The sequence below is a fragment of the Mustelus asterias genome, chromosome 26, assembly GCF_964213995.1.
Source record: "Mustelus asterias chromosome 26, sMusAst1.hap1.1, whole genome shotgun sequence".
Taxonomy (NCBI): domain Eukaryota; kingdom Metazoa; phylum Chordata; class Chondrichthyes; order Carcharhiniformes; family Triakidae; genus Mustelus; species Mustelus asterias.
This window is the reverse complement of record NC_135826.1, coordinates 18,618,854-18,643,599: the sequence shown is the minus strand read 5'-3', so window position 1 is coordinate 18,643,599 and position 24,746 is coordinate 18,618,854. Positions and strand designations below refer to the sequence as shown.

General features: G+C 40.3%; 1 protein-coding gene across 6 annotated transcripts in view; it reads right to left on the bottom strand.

The window, feature by feature from the left end:
• The window catches only part of dazap1 (DAZ associated protein 1), a 63,335-nt gene that overhangs the window by 24,081 nt on the left and 14,508 nt on the right, over positions 1 to 24,746 (bottom strand). For 5 of the 6 annotated variants that reach the window (XR_013495539.1, XM_078198225.1, XM_078198222.1 and 2 more), the window contains exons 2-8: positions 15,485 to 15,525; positions 14,955 to 15,121; positions 13,893 to 13,967; positions 12,528 to 12,638; positions 10,613 to 10,661; positions 5,199 to 5,281; positions 1,678 to 1,834 (exon numbers count right to left, since the gene is read on the bottom strand). Coding sequence is in view for 5 of the 6 variants with exons in the window: in XM_078198225.1 (XP_078054351.1) it covers positions 1,678 to 1,834; positions 5,199 to 5,281; positions 10,613 to 10,661; positions 12,528 to 12,638; positions 13,893 to 13,967; positions 14,955 to 15,121; positions 15,485 to 15,525 (683 nt within the window). In the remaining variant the exon portion in view is untranslated. Of the gene's footprint in view, positions 1 to 1,677; positions 1,835 to 5,198; positions 5,282 to 10,612; positions 10,662 to 12,527; positions 12,639 to 13,892; positions 13,968 to 14,954; positions 15,122 to 15,484; positions 15,526 to 16,424; positions 16,477 to 24,746 lie in introns of all 6 variants that reach the window. The other variant, XM_078198224.1, reaches the window with a different exon arrangement.

Sequence of the window (24,746 nt, the reverse complement as noted above, 5' to 3'; positions counted from 1 at the left end):
GATTTGATAGAGGTGTATAAGATTTTGATGGGTATAGATAGAGTGAATGCAAGCAGGCTTTTTCCGCTGAGGCTAGGGGAGAAAAAAACCAGAGGGTATGGGTTAAGGGTGAAAGGAGAAAAGTTTAAAGGGAATATTAGGGGGGGCTTCTTCACGCAGAGAGTGGTGGGAGTGTGGAATGAGCTGCCAGATAAAGTGGTAAATGCGGGGTCACTTTTAACATTTAAGAAAAACTTGGACGGGTTCATGGATGAGAGGGGTGTGGAGGGATATGGTCCAAGTGCAGGTCAGTGGGACTAGGCATAAAATGGTTCGGCACAGACAAGAAGGGCCAAAAGGCCTGTTTCTGAGCTGTAATTTTCTTTGGTTCTATGGTTCTAAATGGCTTCCCTCTTATTTGGAAATTGTGCCCCCTGGTTCTAGACTCCCCAAACAAGGAAAACATCTTACCTGCAACTACCCAGTCTATTTCTTGATGTATTTTGTAAATTTCAATGAGAAACTCTGGTAAATTACAGGCCGTTCGCCCAATAACTTATTCGTAAGAGAATTCCACTAACCCAAGTAAGTCTAGTGAACCTTTGTTGTACTCCCTCTACAACAATATCCTTTCTGAATTACAGGAAGAGAGCATCTGAGCCAAAGGGGGTCTCCAGCAACATAGTAGATTATGCTTAGGTGCATTTTCCAACAAGGTGATCAGATCGGCAATCAAGAGCAAGAACTTGGCTCATTTCAACCTATCCTCCAAGCCCAGGAGCAGGGAGGTGGATTGTGCCAATCCTGTCCACTCTATACTAAATAAGGAATCCTCACTGGCCTGTGAGTGGTCAGTTCACAATACCTTCGTGCTTCAGACGCTACTTAACTGCAACAATTAGTACAGACCTATGAGCCAAGACAAATTTAACAAAGGAGGCCATATTCCATTATGATCCTCCACTCCACATACAAGCTTTTAAACCAGCAGCAAAGATAACCTGCCTGCCAACCGTAGCTGGAACAATGCAACCTCTAAGAACAAAACAACCAATTATTTAATTTTGACCTAATCACATTTTGTAGGCAATAATAGCTGCCACAAAGTACAGTCCCACAAAAGGACTAGTTATTTTGTTTCTAATTTGGGTCGCTGGCACCTATAATGTCATCATCTTCAAGCACTGCATTTAAATTTCAATCAAGATTACGGGCTCAAAACTTTAGACAAGCATGTACAGATCTTCTAACATCAGACAAAAACACCAAAGGCATCAAGCGAAGAGAGGTGGTTAATTGAAGTGGTCAGTCAGAAAACATGCAAATATCAGACAGCTCCTGAATGTAATGTGCATACATGTGTGCACCTGTTGCGAGGCAATGGATTGTTTCTAGGCAGGTCACCTACTCAAGTGAACAATTTTTGCATGTGGAGGTTACATCAATTGAAAATCCAAGTTGTTAAAATGGATATTGCTGTTGAAAAATGCTAATGGAAAACATTTCAGCAATGCTTTTGCTAAATAGCTTTCCAAAATTTAAATTAGCCAAGTTGTTTTACTACATATTCTAAATTTATCAAGCACAACTGTAGAACTCAATAGCACCACGAGAAGTTTACATGGCACATTAAATACAAATTAATCTGATTCAATTTAATCGCATTCTTGTTTTGTTTTGAATGATTAACCCATTTACCTTGTGGACTACCATAACTCTGCTGTTGCCAGCCTTGTGAGGGCTGACCTCCCCAGCCATTAGCTGCATTTGGCAAGCTTCTGCCCCACTGTGGTGCTCCTGGCTGGCCAGGCCCTGGGCCTTTACTGTCACGAGGCTCTGCACGTTTCACTTCAACCTAATTAGGATAAGAGGGAAGGATAAAAAAGCCGCTCTGTCTTTGCTTCCATAATCCTCTCCCTTGACACACCCATATCTATTAAAACTTAACATTACAACTTACATCTTATAACTTACGAACTACATTAAATAGCTTAATAGGCCAATGTATATAAATATATATATGTTTCTCAAGTATAAATTACTGCTTTACACGACTGTTCATTATACGACAGGTGGGTGTATTTCAAATTTAAAAGTTTAAATTTTGTAATTAATTCATTTGCAATTAACAAGATCAAAGTCAAGTGTAACAAAAATCAGTCTAAACCATCACCATTTTTACAGATCGACATTACCTGAGAAACATAGTCTTTAGATTGCTGTGGCCTTACTTAAAAATGTTATTTAAACATCTAATGGAAGATAATGACTTACCTTCCCCAGGCTATGCATAAAGAATCTCAATTAATTACTTGAAACAAAATGTCAGAAGGGAATGGATGAGCTAATCGAATCTTAAATTACATCTTTAACAGAAAAAGGAAATACATGCAGATAAAAATGGACAATTGAGTAAATTAGAAGCAAATCTTCATACTGTGTTTGAATAAATTATACATCCCCACCACCACTCAGCTAACAGCACTTAAGTTGGTCAAAAGTGTCATTTTTAGGGAATATAAACTTCATACAGAAGTGTCAAAAACATAATTCACTTTTGAGACAGATAATGAAATAAGTCTAATCATTCCCACTTCTCAGTACAGTACTATACTCAACCTACTTAACCATATTTTTGGCTACCTTTAAGATTGACTGGAAAAGGAACAAAAGTATTTTGATACTACTTCAAACCTGCAAAGTCATTACAGTGAAAAGGCTTTGTATTGGTAGGAAGAACCAAGATGTCATCACATCATTAAAAACTGAAGACTTTCACTCAACAGCTTGATAAAAAATAAAATAGTCTGAACTTCAGAAGTAATACAAATGATGAATTTAATGATTGCTATTTCCCAAAGCAAGCCAAAATGTTAATACTGGCCTTCATAGAATGGGAACTGTATCTGGTTAATGCAACAAATTCGGTTTCAGAATTCTCAATTATAACTTTATTACTTCAAAATTTAACCCATCTAAGATGTATTTGGCTGCAAAAGACAGTACAAACTTTACTCAAATTTTCAGGCTTTGACCTCATTTTAAGTAATGGCTAAAATACTGTTTCTTTGTCACAATGGTTCTGGTATTCCTGCACTTGAAATTTTCAGTGCTCTGGTTATTATGCAAACAAGATTTGTGCTAGTCAGTTCCTGCAGTAAAGAATGTGTATGCAAAGCCTAGTTCTATAACTAACCCCAAAATAACATACTTCCTGTCAGTTTTATAAACTATTCTTTTTATGAAACTCTGTTTGCACCATAATCTAAAGATATATTATTGGAATATTCTACATGTGGGTTGATGGAAAGAAGACAAGGCAAGAAAAGCACTTCAATACCTTAGAAATTAAAGCATTTTGGCCCTGAACAGCACAAATGTACTCAAATTTAATACAGCACTCTGGGCAAAAGTTGAAACTGCAATGTTGATAAAGCACCAGACAAATCAACCCTCAATTATCATTCCAAAGGCAAATTACAAATGTAACCTCCACCTTTTGTGGAGGAAGCAAATGGGAACACATTGAAATTAACAAGGCATATGTGCCATCTTGGGACACAAGTTCTAATATAGCAATCCAAAAGGAAAAAAATATCAATTATTGGGAATTAAACCAGAAATTAAGCTGAACCCTACGCATTTTGGTCAACAAGTACTCCCAGGTCAGACAAAACAGCCAGGTACAAAGTAAAGCTCCCTTTACAGTGCACCAAATGTGCTTAGCTCAACATCATATGAGTAATCCCTTCTGCATCAATGCAGCATTTTCTATTTCCAAAAATCTCCAAGACTGTAAATTAGTACATTAGGAACATATGTCTGCCCACTGGGAACTGGATGTAGAGTGCCCAAACTCCTCGCAAGGGACTCCTACAGCCGGCAGAGTTTCATTCTATGGTCTGGGCTGGATTCAAACCCAGATCAGAGGTAGCAAAAGGCTGTCCAAGCCACTGCATTACTGAATCCGTTATGTACCAAATATTGCTTTCAATACTGGATATACTTAAAATACAAGTTACAAAATAAAGGCATCTCTTTCCTAAATCCAGAAATCCACTCTCCAATAAATCTTGCAGCGCAATTTATCAATTTTGGATTTTGGGACTGTAAGCTAATTTTAAACATGCCTGGAAATGCCTCTCAGGAATTCAACAGCAAAGAACAATCAGCAACTGGGTCACTGCTGTGCTGTTATGTGGTGCAAGTAGACCGAACACTATGGCAGTTTCAACTTCATGGAATCTTGAAGGCTAAACAATATTCAAACTGGAACAAATTGTTTGTCAATAAAATCTGTAGAGGTTTTCAATGTTTGTTAACTGCCAAGATAACACAGTTGAATTTTTAGAACCTTCTTTTGCCCAAAGTACTGAACGTATGCAAGGATCAATCTCCTTCGGAATAGATTCACAAAATAACCCCACATTTTAAACTCAGTTGTTTTACATGGTCTGCACTATACAGCTCATGTAAAACAAGACTAACACTAAAACATAATAGCACCCATTTCCAAGTTAAGCAGCTTAATTTGCTGCTTCCCTATACGCAAGAGTAAACACAAATGTTGCGTTACAACACAGTATGAAGATCAAGCAAATGAGGCCACTTAACTGGGTTTTTACATTAAAGCAGGTTATTACTGACTAAAGTATACAGCAAGTGACCTCTGACAAAACAAAATAAAATTGACCACCAGTCCTTCAGCATGTCAACACAGATATGATGCTTAATATGAACACTATCAGTTTTCTTACAACTTAAAAATAACTTTTAGTCACAAATTCTGTCCTTAGAAACATATCTGAAGGAGTGGTTTCTTAAACGGAGACTTAAATGATTAATACAGATTTCACCGGTCTTCTGATGAAAGCTAACTAATACAGCTAATTAATACTAACGTGCAAGTAGCTAAAAAAATTCTGCTTAAATGCATGCAGACTCATTTCTTATATATGGGCATAATTAATTTAACTAATTCCACTGTTTTTTGAAAAGTGATTTTATATATTATCAAAAGTGTAAAAGCATGAAATACAAACTGATTTACTGCTTCTTCCACAGTAAATAGGATTAAAATCTGGATCCTTCTAAGAGTTAAGTTACCTCTTAACAGGATTCACTTCAATGCAGAGACCACACACTATAACCCCAGTGAAATCTCCAGTCACCTAAGCCTCGGTTCAGTCTAAGGGTAAAATAAAACTACAACTACACACTTTTTTGCCCATGATGTCGTGATAATGCATGTTGACAGCCTGGTCCACTGATTGCTCGTCCTCGAAAGTAATAAATCCAAAACCTATCCAACGACGAAGAGTGAATCAAGGTAGCAGGGTGTAGTGACACAAAACAGGATGATGCACAGTATTAGGGCGGGGTAATTTAAAGGATATCCCAGGGTTTCAGATAATTGGAAGCCTCTTCTGTTCAATCACTAACAAGAGGACAAGTTTCAGCCAGTCAGGATCTCACCCATGTTGAAGTACAGTAATTTACCAATGATAACTACACATGGACCACAAAAATCCACAACACATTTACAGTGATCCACAAGAGAAGCACTGCTTCAAGACTTGGGACTGTCTGGGCTAGGATAGGTTAACACTAAGTTATGAGCCCGAGCTGTTCCATGAACTTACGAGAGAGCATTTTAAACTGATAAGATTTTTAAAAAACTGCATTGTAGCCAGATCAACCATTAAGGCTCAAGGAAACGGACATGGCAAGTGAATGTACACCCTTGCTTCTAATCTCAATTTGCGTATAGAGTTGGCATCAATTAAGAGTGATTTGTAAATACTGGGAAGTAAGAAAGCTTAAATTAACATTGAACTCTGAGCCAAAGCAACACGTGGGCAGAAGAGTTCATATCAGGACAATGTAGATTAATTTCACCATTATATCCCTAATTTCAACCTAGTTGCTGTGGGGAGGTTCTAAACAAAGGGCCCATCACCTCATGCAGTAGAAAGTGGGGAAATCAAAGAGGAGCTCCCTGCTAGCATATGGAGGCAGTGTTAACAGAAGTCTGAGCTTATCAACCAACCTCGGCTTCAGATTTTTAATGATTTCATTTTTAAAAAGATCAAACAGATATATCTATTTTTGTTACGAAACTAGATTCATGAAATTGCTTTAGCTAGTTTCCCGAGGTATATTTTGGCCTGTAAATCTTAATACAGGCTTTTAGCCCTCACGCATAAAAAGGGAACTCCTATGTTACAACAGGGTTAATTACAGAAGTTGATATTTTAGAACTATGTATGGGGATTCTAAATCAACACTGCAATGTAATAAATAACCAATATATGCAGCTTGGAACCCTTTAATATCAAATGCTTTTTATATCAAGCTTAGTAGTGGAACAAGACAAAATGAACAGTATCTCCAAAAGTCTGGCAGAAAAGCATGCAGAATTTATTAAAAATACCTGAAGTGAATATTAATCACCAATTTCTAATAACATTTGGGTTTCTTCACAAGTGTGTAAACTGAGGATACCCAGATGCAGCACAAAATAAAAAGGGAATTGAGGGAAGCACTTGGCTTCAGCAACATGGCTAAAATGTAATGCAAGACCCATGGTCTGAGACATTACCATTTTGTATTTGGGCATCTCGACACCATAACAGTTTGTTAAAGGCCAAAATAAGGACAACGCAGAGTCGCTGAGCAGAGATTGATAGCCAAGTTCCGCACACGAGGACAGCCTCAACCGGGATCTTGGGTTCATGTCACACTATCTGTAACCCCCACAACTTGCCTGGACTTGCAAAATCTCACTAGCTGTCCTGTCTGGAGACAATACACATCTCTTTAACCTGTGCGTAATGCTCTCCATTCACATTGTCTGTACCTTTAAGACTTGATTAGCTGTAAAGACTCGCATTCCAATCATTCTGTAAATTGAGTTTGTGTCTCTGTATGCCCTGTTTGTGAGCAGATCTCCCACTCCACCTGACGAAGGAGCAGCAAGCGCTCCGAAAGCTAGTGGCGTTTGCTACCAAATAAACCTGTTGGACTTTAACCTGGTGTCGTTAGACTTCTTACAAAATAAGGAGGCCAGGGATAACAATAATACATGTTTTAACAAGATTTAAAGTTTAAAGGAAACTAATAGTGATGTTAAAATATGAAAAATTGATTTGCAGTTTTCAATTGACATCTAGAACACCACTGATAAAACAGCAATATCATTTTGGGGTCGACCAGTTTTATCTGAAACCCTGCGTTTTTCCTCTTGGTAGGCACATTGCTTTGCAGCTAGTGCTGACAGCAGCAACATAGTGCTATAGCTTTATAAACCAAAACTAAAATATACTACAGGAAGCACCCCAAAGCTTATCCAACAGCGTTGGTCAGCCCAGAGAACTTCTATTTAAAAACATTTGATACACAAAGATACAGGCCAAAATGGTTTGCAGCAGGAAATTCTGCTGTCAGCAACAAGAGCAAATGATCAAAGATTACGGTTCCCAGACAGACATATCCCATCCCTCCTGTGTGTAGAACTGGCCTGTACCTGTGTGATACAACTTATCACAAACCTAGAGAAGAAAATCTAAAGAGATAAGTTAATTACAATGAACCAAGGCACATGTTTCTTAACATTACTGCACTTAAATTTAGCTAAATACTTACATAAGTAAATTATGATACTTAAATAACAAAGTAAAGAAACTAAGACTGAAGACTAATTAACTTACGTATATATTCGACATAAATATCTTGAAAATGAGTATCCAAAATAAATGAATTGATTCAGATGACAAACCAGTAACAATTTACTTACTGCAAAGACCTTGTATTGTCTTTGGATTAGATTTAATAAGTGGACCATCAGCAAACAAAGAGTTTCAAAAATAATAATTGACAGAACAAATTCTAACCAGTGAGATCTATGTTGGTCAAAAATGAACCTTTCAGTAAAATTAGACTGCACTCAATTCATTGGAGCATCAACTGTGAAAAACGGAGCATGATGCTCAAAAACTTAGAACGTTTTAGCAAGTGCACTTACTGACATAGAATGTTTTTCACATACAGATTCTTCAAAACAAGATTCTCAGAAGTGTCAAATGGACTCTTAGCAATTTACAGTTCAACATAACTATAAAAGCAAACTCACTCTACATAACATTGCAAAGAATTTACAGCTTAAGGTCTTTTAAGCTGCTGTCATTTACCTGCTCACACTCAAGTCAGCTAATTCCTGAACCACGCCAATTTATTTAAAATTTGGGTGTTTCCACTCAACTTCATGTTTATTTCAGCCCATAGTCAAACTATTAATATTTCACACAGTGCACATGATAAACTTACCACAAGGCTGGATACTATTTCCTCCCAATGAGATAGCTTGGATTTAAATGATTATGGTGTTACATTGTAACATCCAAGAATTAGCGTAGCAATATACTAGGCTGCGGGGTATGGGGACGGACTGACAAGCCATAGCAACCCATCTGACCTCATCTCGAAAATATAGCCCAACACTCAAATTATACTCTCCAACTTATCTAATTCTTAAATTTACTGATGCAATCATCCTCAGTGCCTGTCCTGAAAGTTCATTTTATCCGTTTACCACCACCACCACCACAGATAGCTACTAATATTAGTTTACTTTCCCCCTTCAGGGTACTATTTCCCTTCAATGTACTAATGTTTGATATTGTCAAGATGGCACTGCCACTACTACAATTGCATATTTCGGACACTTCAATTATACAATAACTCAGCTTGCTAAAGTGCTGAGTTCAGCCAAGTTATTGGCCATAACATGAAAATGTAGAGCTGGTTCCATGGTCAAAAGGAAAAGACAGATACCAATATTATTATGGCACCTGTGTCAAAACAGCAGAGATGATACAGCATCCTAGTTAACAAGATCATACAAAAATGGGAAAAAATGACTTGTACATTCAGCTCTGTGGCCTTTTGAACATTAGTATTTTTTCTTTAGCTAGACCACAACTGCCTGTGTTGTAGACATGACAACACAGTTGCCATTATGGGCTTGCAGGTTAGGGCAAGAGCACATCCACTACTAAATATTCCATTCAAAGAACTTGTTAATACTTGCACACCAAATGGTGAGTCATACTGAATTAGGATTCAAGCTCAGGCATTCCAAAAAAAATTCTGCAACCCAAACCCCTACTCACCCTTTGTATCATTAAATGGCTCTCTGAGCCAAACAAAAAACCTTCATAAAACCTACAAAGCCATGAAGTGTAGCCATATGAATGTGATGTGGCAGTGCATGGAAAAAGTGGAATAATCCTGGCTGCAAGAAATGTTCTAATGTAATGTTTCATATACATTAGAAGAATGAACTTACATTTATATAACACGTTTCACTATTTCAGCAAATAGAACACTTTTGCAGTGTGGTCACTTGAGGAAACATGGCAACCAAATTGCACACAACATGGTCCCAAAAGCCACAATAAGATAAATTGTTTCAGTGATGTTGGCGGAAGGGCAAATATTGGTCAAAACACTGGGGAAAATACTCCTGCTCTTTGGTGAATAAAGCCATGAGATGTCCAGCACGATGGCACAATGGTTAGATCTGCTGCCTCACAGCACCAGAGACCCGGATTTGATTCCGACCTTGGGTGGCTGTGTGGAGTTTGCACATTCTCCCCTTGTGCGTGTGGATTTCCTCTGGGTACTCCGGTTTCCTCCCACACTCCAAAGATGTGCGGGTTAGGTTTTAGGTTGATTGGCCATGCTAAATCGCCCCTTAGTATCAGGGGATTAGCAGGGTAAATATGTACGGTTACGGGAATAGGGCTGGGTGGGAGGTCGTCGGCGCAGAGCCGAATGATCTCCTTCTGCACTGTAGGGATTCTATGATTCTATGTCAACGCTCATCTAAGGAGGCAGACCAGAGGCCTCAGTTAAAAGTCACATCCAACACTCCTTCAAAACTGCACAGAAGGGTCAGATTGGGTGATGTGCTTGGGTTTCTGGAATGAGACATGACCCCATTAAGCATAAGAACACAACAGGGAAAGCTCTTTTCTGTATCCTAACGTCCAAATACATTGACACACCTTTGGTTTTACTACTTTAAGATGTCACACTATTTGTTTAAAACCGTACAACTATTTAGTTTGTATGCACAGATCATTTGCCCAAAATTAAATTGCACGTAAGTTGCCAAGTAAGTTTCAATACTCAAGTCATACAAGGAGCAGCATTTCAGAGTTTAATAGGATTGAGTCTTCCAGAGGCACATTAAATCTCTGATAAAGAGTTTACTCAGTTCTGGGTTTCATTCCATAGCAACAAGTTGTTACTGGGAAAGGGAAAACTGGTAGTCTACTGGAAGCTATTGTAATAATTAATGTTTCTAATAGTGCTGCTTTTCCCAGGTAGCTGACTTAACATACATAACCTGCCTCCTATGGCATAAATTTAATATTTCACTTTTTTGTTTGTCAAGTTTAAATTAAAACTACCCCTTGATGGCTTTTAAGAGAAAAGGATTGGAAAGCTGAGTCATATAAACATTTCTGAGAACCCATATTGAAAAGTACTGCATGGCTTAAAAGAGACAGTTTGTCATCTGAATTTGACAAGATGGATTAAATCAACAACAAAGTGGATCAGCCTTTACCTCGGGGCCTCTGCTTCTCGGCATCATAGATCATTACCACTTCAGAGACCTAAAAAAAAGAATCAAAATATCAAAAGCAGCAAGGCAGACAAATAATGTAAACACGGGGACATAGAGGACTGAAAGTTGACAATAAATTTCCATTTGGACAAAATCAATTCATTCAGCTCTTATGGTCTTGTTATATCCCTCAATCAAAATGTATTAACTAAATAGAAACAACTGTTACTCATTTCCCCCCTCAAATCTTCAATTGAGTCACTGCTCCTTTCAATAGCAATGGGGAAGTAACTCCAGCATGTGACAGAAGCATTAGGAAAACTAAACATTCAGAGCAAACAGCACAATAGGGAAGATTTCCTTCTACTCAATAAGGATCTGCAGCCAGCTGTCAAATCAGGCAGAGAATCACAGTTGATTATGGCCCTGCTGTCAGTGCTCATTATGTTATCACAGATTTAGGATTGGTTAATGGACACAAAACAGAGGAGTAAACAGGACATTTTTGGATTGCACAGTACCTCAAGGGTCAGTTTTCACGCATCACAGCTATTTACCATCTATGGTAACAACACAGATGAGGGGATCAGGTGCAACATATCCAAGCTTGCTGATGATACAAAGTTAGATGGGAGTGAGGAAGGTTATAAGCGCATCTATACAGGTTGGGCAAGTATACTTTTATCTGCCATGTTCTTGCCCAACGTGGCAATGTATGAAGCTATCTACTTTCATTTAGCCAATCTCTATCCATTCTAATATATTATCTTCAACTCCTATCTGTCCCCATCTTGTGTTATAGCCTTTTGTGTGGCACCTTATCAAATAACCCAAGGGATTCCAAGTAAGTTGCATCTACTGGCTCTCTTTTATCTGCCCTTTGTCAAGTTTTTGTAAAGCCATTTGACTTTGTCTCAATGTGATGCACCTCAGTCCCAAATGGTTGATCAAATAACCTACGGAAAGATTAACCAGAATACTTTTTAAATGGCAAGGAATTGGGAAGTGTGTGCAAAGGGAACAGGGAACCTGTGTACAAGAAATCTTATGGCAATTTTACAGGGCATGGGTGAGGCCATACTTGGGAATACCAGGTCTAGTGTTGGTCTCTTCAGCCAAAGATAAACTTTCTTGCCCGAGGAATGCAAAAAAGGTTCCTTAGATAGGTTCCTAGAATGTGGGGATTATCCATTGCAGAAGGTTGGGTACACTAGATCTATATTCCCTACCATTTACAAGATGAGGGGTGATTGATTTGAAACATGTAAAATTCTTAAATGGTTGACAGGATAGATGCAGAAAAGTTTTGCTCTGGCTAGGAATCTAGAACACAGTAAGAAGTTTAACAACACCAGGTTAAAGTCCAACAGGTTTATTTGGTAGCAAAAGCCACACAAGCTTTCGAGGCTTGTGTGGCTTTTGCTACCAAATAAACCTGTTGGACTTTAACCTGGTGTTGTTAAACTTCTTACTGTGTTTACCCCAGTCCAACGCCGGCATCTCCACATCATAGGAATCTAGAACACATATTCCCTAAGAATATGGGATCTGCCATTTGGGACTGAGGTGCATCACATTGTGAGACAAAGTCAAATGGCTTTACAAAAACTTGACAAAGGGCAGATATGAGAGCCAGTAGATGCAACTTACTTGGAATTCCGTAGATTATTTGATAAGGTGCCACAAAAAAGGCTATAACACAAGACAGGGACTGATGGGAGTTAAGATAATATATTAGAATGGATAGAGACTGGCTAACATACAGGGAGCAAAGCGGGATAAACGGACGTAAGTTGGCAGGCTATGCCACTAAGATCAATTCTGGGGACAGATATGGGTAAACAATGACCACAAAGAAACATTTTGAATATTATACAAATAGTTAGGGACAAATGTGAACATGACAAATACTCACCACTCCAAACCTTTTGAAGTAATCCCTGAGCTCTGTCTCACTGCAGTTGTGAGGAATTCCACCAACAAATACCTTCTTTGATTTATTGCTGCTCTGGTTTTGTGAACCCTTCTGCAAAGTTAAAAAAAAACGCACTTACAAAGTGGCAACAATAACTGTTCGTACCTTTTTGAAATTCATTTACAGGATATAGGCATAGCTGGCCAGGCCCCATGTATTGCCCATCATTGATTGCCCTCAAGAGGATGGTGGTGAGCTGCCTTCTTGAACCACTGCAATCCCTGAGGTGTAGGTACACTTAGTACTGTTAAGGAGGGTGTTTCAGGATTTTTATCTAGCGACGGTGAAGGAACAGCAATATATTGCCAGGTCAGGATGGTGAGTGAATTGGAGGGGAACTTCCAGGTGGTGGTGTTCCCAGGTATCTGATGTCCTTGTCCTTCTAGATGGTAGTGGTGATGGGTTTGGAAGGTGCTGCCTTCGGAACCTTGCTGAGTTCCTGCAGTGCATCTTGTGGATGGTACACACTGCTGCCACTGTTCATTGGTGATGGGAGGGATTGAATGTTTGAGAAAGGGGTATGAATCAAGTGGGCTACTTTGTCTTGGATGGTGCTGAGCTCGAGTGTTATTGGAGCTGCATTCATCCAGGCAAGCAAAGGTCGCAAATAAAGTATTTGAAACACTTAGAAAATGCGATGTTGTACTAGTATTTTAAAATTGTTCAGTTTTTGAATCATTACCGCCAATTCTACAGCTGATATTCAATTCTCCAACACCACAAATGAGTCTGAAAATTTTCATTAAAATTAGGCAACAGAATATTAAAAGTAAAGCATTTCAAAGCACATCTGTGGAGAACAAAACAATGAATTGCTTCCAGTTCCCCAAAATTTTTATACCTACAGTTCTTCCTAAATTTGTTCCGAGGCACCTCAGTGTTTTCAAGGTGATTTGCTTGTAAACGTAAATACTGAATTCACTCTTATTCCCTGCCAGTTATCTTCCACTTGACACTTACCCATGATAGCTGAAGCAGAGGAAGTTAGCAGCACACAGTAATATCTGTGGCATGGTGGACTGGGGACCCAACCTTTGCTACACCAGTAAAAAAAGTTTAAAACCAGATTTAGACATGAATAATCACAAACTGATGCCTTTTCTTTCCTTCTCAAGTGATTAGGGATTATAAATAATTTTGAGAAAATTTAAGGAACATTGTTCTATCATCACAGAAATTCACATTTCTAAGATACCTGCAATCTAGTACAGAGCTCAGGACCCTTTTAAGTACACAAGAGCAAACAGTTTCAGTGTAGGCAACATCATAAACTCAAGGACTTGGCACTTTCTGCCCAATACTTACTCCCCATCCACCACCTTCTTTTGGTTTTGGTTTTTCTTGCTGCATGGAACGAGGTGTACATGGCTTTGGATCAATCTGCAAAAACAAAAATATAAAAATGTACAAAAAAGGCCACTGATTTCTAATAAGTACAAGTGAGAGCAGGACAAACTCAATGGTATTTTAAAATCATGGCAAATAGATTAGGCATACAAGTCCTGAAGTTCCCTCCTGAAGCCTTTCTTTCCTCCATTTAAAGACATTTCTTAAAACCTACTTCTTTAACAAAGCTTTGGCCATTTGACCCAAAATTACCCTATGTGGCCTGGTGTCAGATTTTTCTTTATAATGCAGTGAAACCTCTTTGGACTTACATTAGAGGCACTATATAAAAACAAGTTGCTGTTGCATAACTGAGATTTTCAAGGTTATTTCAACGGATCTCAACCCATGTACCTCAACCCATAAACAATTCAACTACTTTATTCGACATTAAAAGCATCTACTTAAAAGCAAATCAGCATTAGAGGTAGGTTTGATATTAATGCAACTATATCATCTCAAATTAGGGCAATTCCATCAGTTAAAAAAACAGAATGTTAACCTTCTTTAAATGTTATTACAAATACATTTGCCCTGAGTTTTACTCCATGCTAGTCACTATACTTCATTCCGATTTCAATATTCAAAGCTAGGAAGAACTGTCCAACACTTTCAACCATTAAATTGAATCTTACATAATATTCACTAGCTACTTCAAGGCACAGGACTGGCCTCATCATTTCAAATGACTTGTATGAATGTAACGTAGCAAGATTTTTACTTTAAGGCAGAATGCATGTCGCGGGGGAAAACACAACAGAAGTAAAACTGCTAATCTAACTTGCAGATTATATGAATAATTTTAAGGAATATAATTAAGTAACTGGAGAAAGGCAACAAGGTAAACACCTACCAGAAGATCAGTTGTTTAATATTTAGTTTGTGGATGGTTCAAGTGCTGGGGAACTTTAAAATAGCAAGTTAAATCTATTTAACCACAAAGAAAAGTCATTTAGAACAAGAGTTTAAAAATCAACTTACTGTTCTTCCATCAAGATTATGAGGTCTGCTGGCTAGTACTGTGCCCACGCAATTTGGATCTTTGAACTTCACAAATCCAAAACCTCGAGACTGATTTGTCATCTTATCTTTCATTATTACACAATCAACCACCTCCCCATATTGGGAAAAGTAATCACGGAGAGTCTCTGTTGAAATATTAAAAAATTAGAGTCATAAATTCAGCTTTTTTTCACTTTGAGCAGCTATCACAGCCAGTAAAGTGTTTCCCAATCTACAATTGGAAACAATTTAGGTAGTTGCATTTACAATGCTCTTTTCACATCTTCAAGTTCTGAGATCCAAGCACAGGGCTACAAATTCAAGCTTCTGAATAGGCAATAGGCATTCAAACCATTCAGTGCTACAACCCAAAGACACAGTCAGAAAACCCAAACTGGAAGATTCACCAAGAGCATTCAATATTGGCTTATGCTATTATTTCGTTTGAGTAATCTTAAAACTTCAATGATTAGCAAAACTCTCATGTAGGAAAACAGCACACAACCTACCCTGTGTAGTGTTCCAGTCAAGACCACCCACAAACAGCTTCCTGAAATATAAAACACCAGGATGAGCATTTTCCTGAAACAATCTCGACATGTCTGTTCAATATTCATAATAGAAATGATTAGTAGAATGTCAGAACAATAATAATGACTATTGTGTACAAATGCAAGACGAACACTCTCATTTTACATGTTAAACTTTAATTTTATTGCAACTCCAATTTGCTTGCATTGAAATTACAACAGGAAATAGGTCAAGGAGCCCAACCATTCTGTGGTTACCCTCCATAAATGGTTTTAATCCCAGGCGCCCATAAAGCTCAATCTACAAAATGCAATCTTCAATTCACACTAGTCCGCAGATTAGATGTTTAAACAGATAACTATTAAGCAAATCCTCTCCTAAAAGTATCAAGTTAAACTATAATTAACTAACTGGTCCACAAGAAACATTGAACACTTAAATGGTGTCAGCCATTAGCTATTTCTGTTCTACATTCTAATTATTACTCATATTACCCATTATACAAGCATCCTAGGAAAACAATTAGAATTTGCCTATATCTACTTGTGACACTAATAAATAAAAATAAATATTTGTTAATATGTTATGAGTTACTGGCCAAAACAACAGGAGTGGAAACTATGGGAAACAGTTGGCTACATCTCACATCAGATCAGGTGCCAAGTATCAGGTATTGGTCAGAACAATGGAAATACCCATGCAGTATCACTTAACTACTTGAGCTTGTCTACATCCTCCTGTTCATTTTATAACATTAACTGCATAACAGTTAAACCATCAAGACAGTCATTATAACAAGTCTGGAGGTTGGGCGAAAAGGGACTCACTTCGATATACATTCTGGGGTATCATGTGATATAACTCACAAAAAAGGTACACAAAATATCAGGGAACAGCCCCACTAAGGTTAGAACTCACAGGACAGTCAGAAGTCCAACATCTACAGAGGCCAAGTTTGATCACCTTGGGTCTGCAAGAAACCAGGTTGTATGAATCAATTGTATAACCTTAAGAGTTATTATACCATTGAAATAGAACATAGAACAGTACAGCACAGAACAGGCCCTTCGGCCCACAATGTTGTGCCGAGCTTTATCTGAAACCAAGATCAAGCTATTCCACTCCCTATTATCCTGGTGTGCTCCATGTGCCTACCCAATAACCGCTTAAATGTTCCTAAAGTCTCTGACTCCACTATCACTGCAGGCAGTCCATTCCACACCCCAACCACTCTCTGCGTAAAGAACCTACCTCTGATATCCTTCCTATATCTCCCACCATGAACCTTTAGTTATGCCCCCTTGTAATAGCTCCATCCACCCGAAGAAATAGTCTTTGAACGTTCACTCTATCTATCCCCTTCATCATTTTATAAACCTCTATTAAGTCTCCCCTCAGCCTCCTCTGCTCCAGAGAGAACAGCCCTAGCTCCCGCAACCTTTCCTCATAAGACCTACCCTCCAAACCAGGCAGCATCCTGGTAAATCTCCTCTGCATTCTTTCCAGCGCTTCCACATCCTTCTTATAGTGAGGTGACCAGAACTGCACACAGTATTCCAAATGTGGTCTCACCAAGGTCCTGTACAGTTGCAGCATAACCCCACGGCTCTTAAACTCCAACCCCGTTAATAAAAGCTAACACACTATAGGCCTTCTTCACAGCTCTATCCACTTGAGTGGCAACCTTCAGAGATCTGTGGATATGGACCCCAAGATCTCTCTGTTCCTCCACAGTCTTCAGAACCCTACCTTTGACCCTGTAATCCACATTTAAATTAGTTCCACCAAAATGAATCACCTCACATTTATCAGGGTTAAACTCCATTTGCCATTTTTCAGCCCAGCTTTGCATCCTATCTATGTCTCTTTGCAGCCTACAAACAGCCCTCCACCTCATCCACTACTCCACCAATTTTGGGGTCATAAGCAAATTTACTGATCCACCCTTCAACCCCCTCCTCTAAGTCATTAATAAAAATCACAAAGAGCAGAGGACCAAGCACTGATCCCTGTGGCACTCCGCTAGCAACCTGCCTCCAGTCCAAAAATTTTCCATCCACCACCACCCTCTGTCTTCGATCAGACAGCCAGTTACTTATCCAATCGGCCAACTTTCCCTCTATCCCACACCTCCTCACTTTCATCATAAGCCAACCACGGGGGACCTTATCAAACGCCTTACTAAAATCCATGTATATGACATCAACTGCCCTACCGCCATCAACACACTTAGTTACCTCCTCAAAAAATTCTATCAAATTTGTGAGGCACGACTTGCCCTTCACAAATCCGTGCTGACTATCCCGGATTAATCCGCATCTTTCTAAATGGCCGTAAATCCCATCCCGAAGGACTTTTTCCATCAATTTACCAACCACCGAAGTAAGACTAACCGGTCTATAATTACCAGGGTCATTTCTATTCCCTTTCTTAAACAGAGGAACAACATTCGCCATTCTCCAGTCCTCTGGCACCATCCCCGTGGACAGCGAGGACCCAAAGATCAAAGCCAAAGGCTCTGCAATCTCATCCCTTGCCTCCCAAAGAATCCTAGGATATATTTCATCAGGCCCAGGGGACTTATCGACCTTCAGTTTATTCAAAACTGCCAGGACATCCTCCCTCCGAACATCTATTTCCTCCAGCCTATTAGCCTGCAACACCTTCTCTTCCTCAAAAACATGGCCCCTCTCCTTGGTGAACATTGAAGAAAAGTATTCATTCATCACCTCGCCTATCTCTACTGACTCCATACACAAGTTCCCACAACTGTCCTTGACCGGCCCTAACCTCACCCTGGTCATTCTTTAATTCCTCACATAAGAGTAAAAAGCCTTGGGGTTTTCCTTGATCCGACCCGCCAAGGACTTCTCATGCGCATCCTAGCTCTCCTAAGCCCCCTTTTCAGCTCATTCCTTGCTAACTTGTAACCCTCAATCGAGCCATCTGAACCTTGTTTCCTCCTCCCAACATAAGCTTGCCTCTTCCTTTTCACAAGACATTCCACCTCTTTCGTGAACCATGGTTCTCTCACTCAGCCATTTCCTCCCTGCCTGACAGGGACATATCTATCAAGGACAGCCAGTATTTGTTCCTTGAAAAAGTTCCACTTTTCATTAGTTCCTTTCCCTGACAGTTTCTGTTCCCAACTTATGCCCCCTAATTCTTGCCTAATCGCATCATAATTACCTCTCCCCCAATTGTAAACCTTGCCCTGCCGTACGGCCCTATCCCTCTCCATTGCAATAACAAAAGACACCGAATTGTGGTCACTATCTCCAAAGTGCTCTCCCACAACCAAATCTAACATTTGGCCCGGTTCATTTCCCAGTACCAAATCCAATGTGCCTCACCTCTTGTCGGCCTATCCACATACTGTGTCAGGAAACCCTCCTGCACACACTGCACAAAAACTGCCCCATCCGAACTATTTGACCTACAAAGGTTCCAATCAATATTTGGAAAGTTAAAGTCCCCCATGACAACTACCCTGTGACCCCCACACATATCCATAATCTGCTTAGCAATTTCTTCCTATTACTATTTGGGGGCCTATAGTAAACTCCTAACAACGTGACCGCTCCTTTCCTATTTCTAACCTCAGCCCATATTACCTCAGTGTGCAGATCCCCCTCGAAGTGCCTTTCCGCAGCCGTTAAACTATCCTTGATTAACAATGCTACTCCTCCACCTCTTTTACCAGCTTCCCTACACTTACTGAAACATCTATACCCCGGAACGTCCAACAACCATTCCTGTCCTTGTTCTACCCACGTCTCCGCAATGGCCACAACATCGTAGTCCCAAGTATGTCAGAGAAAGAAACTTACAGTTGGACAACGTACTTGAGCCTGAATCAGGAGCAGTTAATTAACTGTGTTTTTAAGATTTCCTAATAATGTTGAATTCAAATGACATAACTATGTTAACCAATCCAGTTACTAGAATGCAATTACATGCTGCTATTTCAAATAGAGATATCAAAAAATGCCTGTTCCCAAGCTACTGGCAATGATCAGTTTTAAAGCTTCAATAAAATGTGATAAATAGCAAAATGAAAACAAATCACAATCCGTTTTGGTAAACTTGGAGAGACGTAAACATTGTTCAGGAGACAAGAAACTCCTTCCCTCCTTTAAAGGGAGACACATCTTTTACCTCTCTCTGAATATGCAGGTATCAAGGTCTTGGTTTCACATCTCATCTGAAACACAGCACTGCCAACAACATAACACTTAAGGGCTGCACCAAATGCCAGTCTAGTAGACATGTATCCTATTAATGTATTATCCACATACTTGCTGATATATGGGAAGTATGATTTAAAATTTAACCATGCATTTAAATCACTCAATTATTTTGGAACTTATGTTTTTAACCTCCACCAGCCACTGCCTTCAAACCCTGTCACAAACTGTATCCTAGCCACCATCTCCACCCCTCCCTCTGGCAACCTAGGCAGAGCATGGCTCTTTGCAACCTCGATATCAGTCATGACCATGAGATGAGCTTCTGACCATGCATCTATTCAAAGACGATCTATTTCCATTTCTAACAATGCCAAACTCCACCCATGCCTCAGATCATCCGTTGTTGGACCCCCACTTAAGCCTCTATGACCTCTGGACACTTCCCACATTCTATCCTCTGTAAACTTGCAATCATCCAAGTACATAGAACATAGAACATTACAGCGCAGAACAGGCCCTTCGGCCCACGATGTTGCACCGACCAGTTAAAAAAAAACTGTGACCCTCCAACCTAAACCAATTTCTTTTCGTCCATGAACCTATCTACGGATCTCTTAAACGCCCCCAAACTAGGCGCATTTACTACTGATGCTGGCAGGGCATTCCAATCCCTCACCACCCTCTGGGTAAAGAACCTACCCCTGACATCGGTTCTATAACTACCCCCCCTCAATTTAAAGCCATGCCCCCTCGTGCTGGATTTCTCCATCAGAGGAAAAAGGCTATCACTATCCACCCTATCTAAACCTCTAATCATCTTATATGTTTCAATAAGATCCCCTCTTAGCCGCCGCCTTTCCAGCGAAAACAATCCCAAATCCCTCAGCCTCTCCTCATAGGATCTCCCCTCCATACCAGGCAACATCCTGGTAAACCTCCTCTGCACCCTCTCCAAAGCCTCCACATCCTTCCTGTAATGTGGGGACCAGAACTGCACACAGTACTCCAAGTGCGGCCGCACCAGAGTTGTGTACAGTTGCAACATAACGCTACGACTCCTAAATTCAATCCCCCTACCAATAAACGCCAAGACACCATATGCCTTCTTAACAACCTTATCTACTTGATTCCCAACTTTCAGGGATCTATGCACACATACACCTAGATCCCTCTGCTCCTCCACACTATTCAAAGTCCTCCCGTTAGCCCTATACTCAACACATCTGTTATTCCTACCAAAGTGAATTACCTCACACTTCTCCGCATTAAACTCCATCCGCCACCTCTCGGCCCAACTTTGCAACCTGTCTAAGTCTTCCTGCAAACTACGACACCCTTCCTCACTGTCTACCACACCACCGACTTTGGTGTCATCAGCAAATTTGCTAATCCACCCAACTATACCCTCATCCAGATCATTAATAAATATTACAAACAGCAGTGGCCCCAAAACAGATCCCTGAGGTACACCACTTGTAACCGCACTCCATGATGAATATTTACTATCAACCACCACCCTCTGTTTCCTATCCGCTAGCCAATTCCTGATCCAATTTCCTAGATCACCCCCAATCCCATACATCTGCATTTTCTGCAGAAGCCTACCATGGTGAACCTTATCAAACGCCTTACTAAAATCCATATATACCACGTCCACTGCCTTGCCCCCATCCACCTCCTTGGTCACTTTCTCAAAAAACTCAATAAGGTTAGTAAGGCACGACCTACCTGCCACAAAACCATGCTGACTATCACCTATCAATTCATTACTCTCCAAATAACTATAAATCCTATCCCTTATAATTTTTTCCAACATCTTGCCGACAACAGAAGTGAGACTCACCGGTCTATAATTCCCGGGGAAGTCTCTGTTCCCCTTCTTAAACAATGGGACAACATTCGCTAACCTCCAATCTTCTGGTACTATACCAGAGGCCAACGACGACCTGAAGATCAGAGCCAGAGGCTCTGCAATCACTTCTCTTGCCTCCCAGAGAATCCTTGGATAAATCCCATCCGGACCAGGGGATTTATCTATTTTCAGACCCTCCAGAATATCCTGCACATCCTCCTTATCAACTGTAATACTGTCTATTCTACTCCCTTGCAACCCAGTGTCCTCCTCAGCTATATTCATGTCCCCTTGCGTGAACACCGAAGAGAAATATTGGTTCAATGCTTCACCAATCTCCTCCGGTTCCACACATAACTTCCCTCTGCCATCTATAACTGGCCCTAAACTTGCCCTAACCAACCTTCTGTTCTTGACATACCTATAGAACGCCTTAGGATTCTCTTTAACCCTATCCGCCAAAGTCTTCTCATGTCCCCTTTTAGCCCTTCTAAGCTCGCTCTTCAACTCCCTCTTAGCCAATCTAAAGCTTTCTAGTGCACTACCCGAGTGCTCACGTCTCATCCGAACATAAGCCTCCTTTTTCTTTTTAACCAACAAAGAAACTTTTTTGGTGCACCACGGTTCCCTAGCCCTACCAATTCCTCCTTGCCTGACAGGGACATACCTATCACAGACTCGCAGTAGCTGCTCCTTGAAAAAACTCCACATGTCGGACGTTCCCAGTCCCTGTAATCTCCTAGTCCAACCTATGTTTCCTAATTCTCTCCTAATAGCCTCATAATTACCCTTCCCCCAGCTAAAACCACTGGCCCGAGGTTCATGCCTATCCCTTTCCATCACTAAGGTGAACGTAACCGAATTGTGGTCACTATCACCAAAATGCACACCAACTTCCAAGTCTAGCACCTGGTCTGGCTCATTTCCCAGCACCAGATCCAATATAGCCTCACCTCTAGTTGGCCTGTCTACATACTGAGTCAAAAAACCTTCCTGCACGCTTTGAACAAAAACTGACCCCTCTAACGAGCTAGAGCTATAACAATTCCAGTCAATATTAGTCAAGTTAAAATCCCCCATAACAATTGCCCTATTACTTTCACTCCTAAGCAGGATTGACTCCGCAATCCTTTCCTCAACCTCTCTAGAACTTTTAGGAGGTCTATAAAAGACTCCCAACAGGGTGACCTCTCCTCTCCTATTTCTAATCTCCGCCCATACTACCTCAACAGATAAGTCCTCATCAAACCTCCTCTCTGACACTGTGATACAATCTCTGACCAATAATGCTACCCCTCCCCCTCTTCTACCTCCTTCCCTACTTCGACTAAAACATTTGAACCCCGGGACCTGCAGCATCCATTCCTGCCCCTGCTCTATCCATGTCTCTGAAATAGCCACAACATCGAAGTCCCAGGTACTGATCCACGCTGCAAGTTCACCCACTTTATTGCGAATACTCCTGGCATTGAAGTATACACATTTCAAACCCTGCTCCACCCCACTTTATTGCGAATACTCCTGGCATTGAAGTATACACATTTCAAACCCTGCTCCACCCCACCTCTGCAATGCCGTGCATTGCAGTCCCCATCCATGCATCCCTCACTTTCAGCCCCACTACTCAGGATCCCTCCCCCCCCCCGAATCAGTTTAAACCTCCCTGCATGGCCTTAGCAAATTTACCCCCCAGGATATTGGTCCCCTTCTGATTAAGGTGTAGACCATCCTTCTCATAGAGGTCACACCTTCCCCAGTACGAGCCCCAATTGCTTAAGTACCTGAACCCCTCCCTCCTGCACCATCCCCTCAGCCATGAATTCAAACCTTCCCTCTCCCTATTCCTCTCTAAACTATCCCGTGGTACAGGCAAGAGTCCAGAGATAACCACTCTGTCAGTCTTGGCCTTTAGTTTCCACCCCAACTCCATAAATCCCTGCCTAATATCCCCTTCCCCTATCCTCCCTATGTCGTGTGTCCCCACATGTACAATAACTTGTGGTTTATCAAGTAGTCCTTGCCCTGTCCTAACATATACTAAGATCTAATCACCCATACTCACTAGCCCATTGAGCAACACCTGAAATTAAAAATCCTCATTTCCAAATCTCTCCAGCCCACCCTCTCTAATCTCCTCCAACTCCACATTCTTTACGAGATATTGATGCTTCTCTGGTCTTTTGCACATCCACGATTTCAAATTGCACCACCTGACACCTGTGCATTCAACTCCTAAGGCTCCAAGTGTTAGAATTTCCTCCCTAAGCCTGTCCCTGCCCCTCCTTCCTCCTTTAAGACACTCCACAAGACCTACCTCTGACTATTCTTACCTCAATACAAGGTTCAGTGTTGCATTCTGTTTGATAACACTCCTGTGAAGTACTTAGGATGTTTCACCAAGTTTAAATGCAAAATCGTGTTAGAGAACAGAACACACACATTGTACTTGCCACTATGCTTATTGTACCTCTATTTGTGTGTGTGTGCCACCATCCCCAAAATCTATAATTGTCCATCAAAATTGAGATGATTTTCACAACTATCTATTGCGCCGAGTTCAAACTGATATCACAGAACCACTTCTGCAATAGAAATGCAATTGATGCAACTTCAACAGCCACTTGAGCAGTGAGGTTTGTGTCACCACTGAAAATGTGTTTCTACAAACTAACTTATTGTGGACATTTACAATGTCTTGTCGAGTTCTTCCTTTAAGCGAGGTGGACTGTTAGATCAAAACAATCTTGTAACTTAACAATTACACCGTGGCCCTACAAAGAACCATTAAAGAGCGTTCGTTTATTTATCTCTAGGAAACAAAAACAATTTTGTATCAATTTAACAAATCTTAGTAAAACAAAAACAATATTTTAAAAATACACAATTCATCTGCTCAAAGCACAAAAGCTTTTTTGCTTAACCTCAACGTCAAAACTAAAAACACACCAATATTCTGTTATATCTGCTTAAATTACAAAAGTTTCTTTGATGAATCTTAATTTCATTGTGGTGGCACAGTGGTTAGCACTGCTGCATCACAGCACCAGGGACCTGGATTCAGGTCTGACCTTGGGCGACTGTGGATTAAAGGCAAAGTAAATCGGAATAAGGAACCTTGGTTCTCGAGGGAGATTGTAACACTGATTAAGAGGAAGAGAGTTGTATGAAATGTACAGGCAGCAAGGAACAGATCAGATG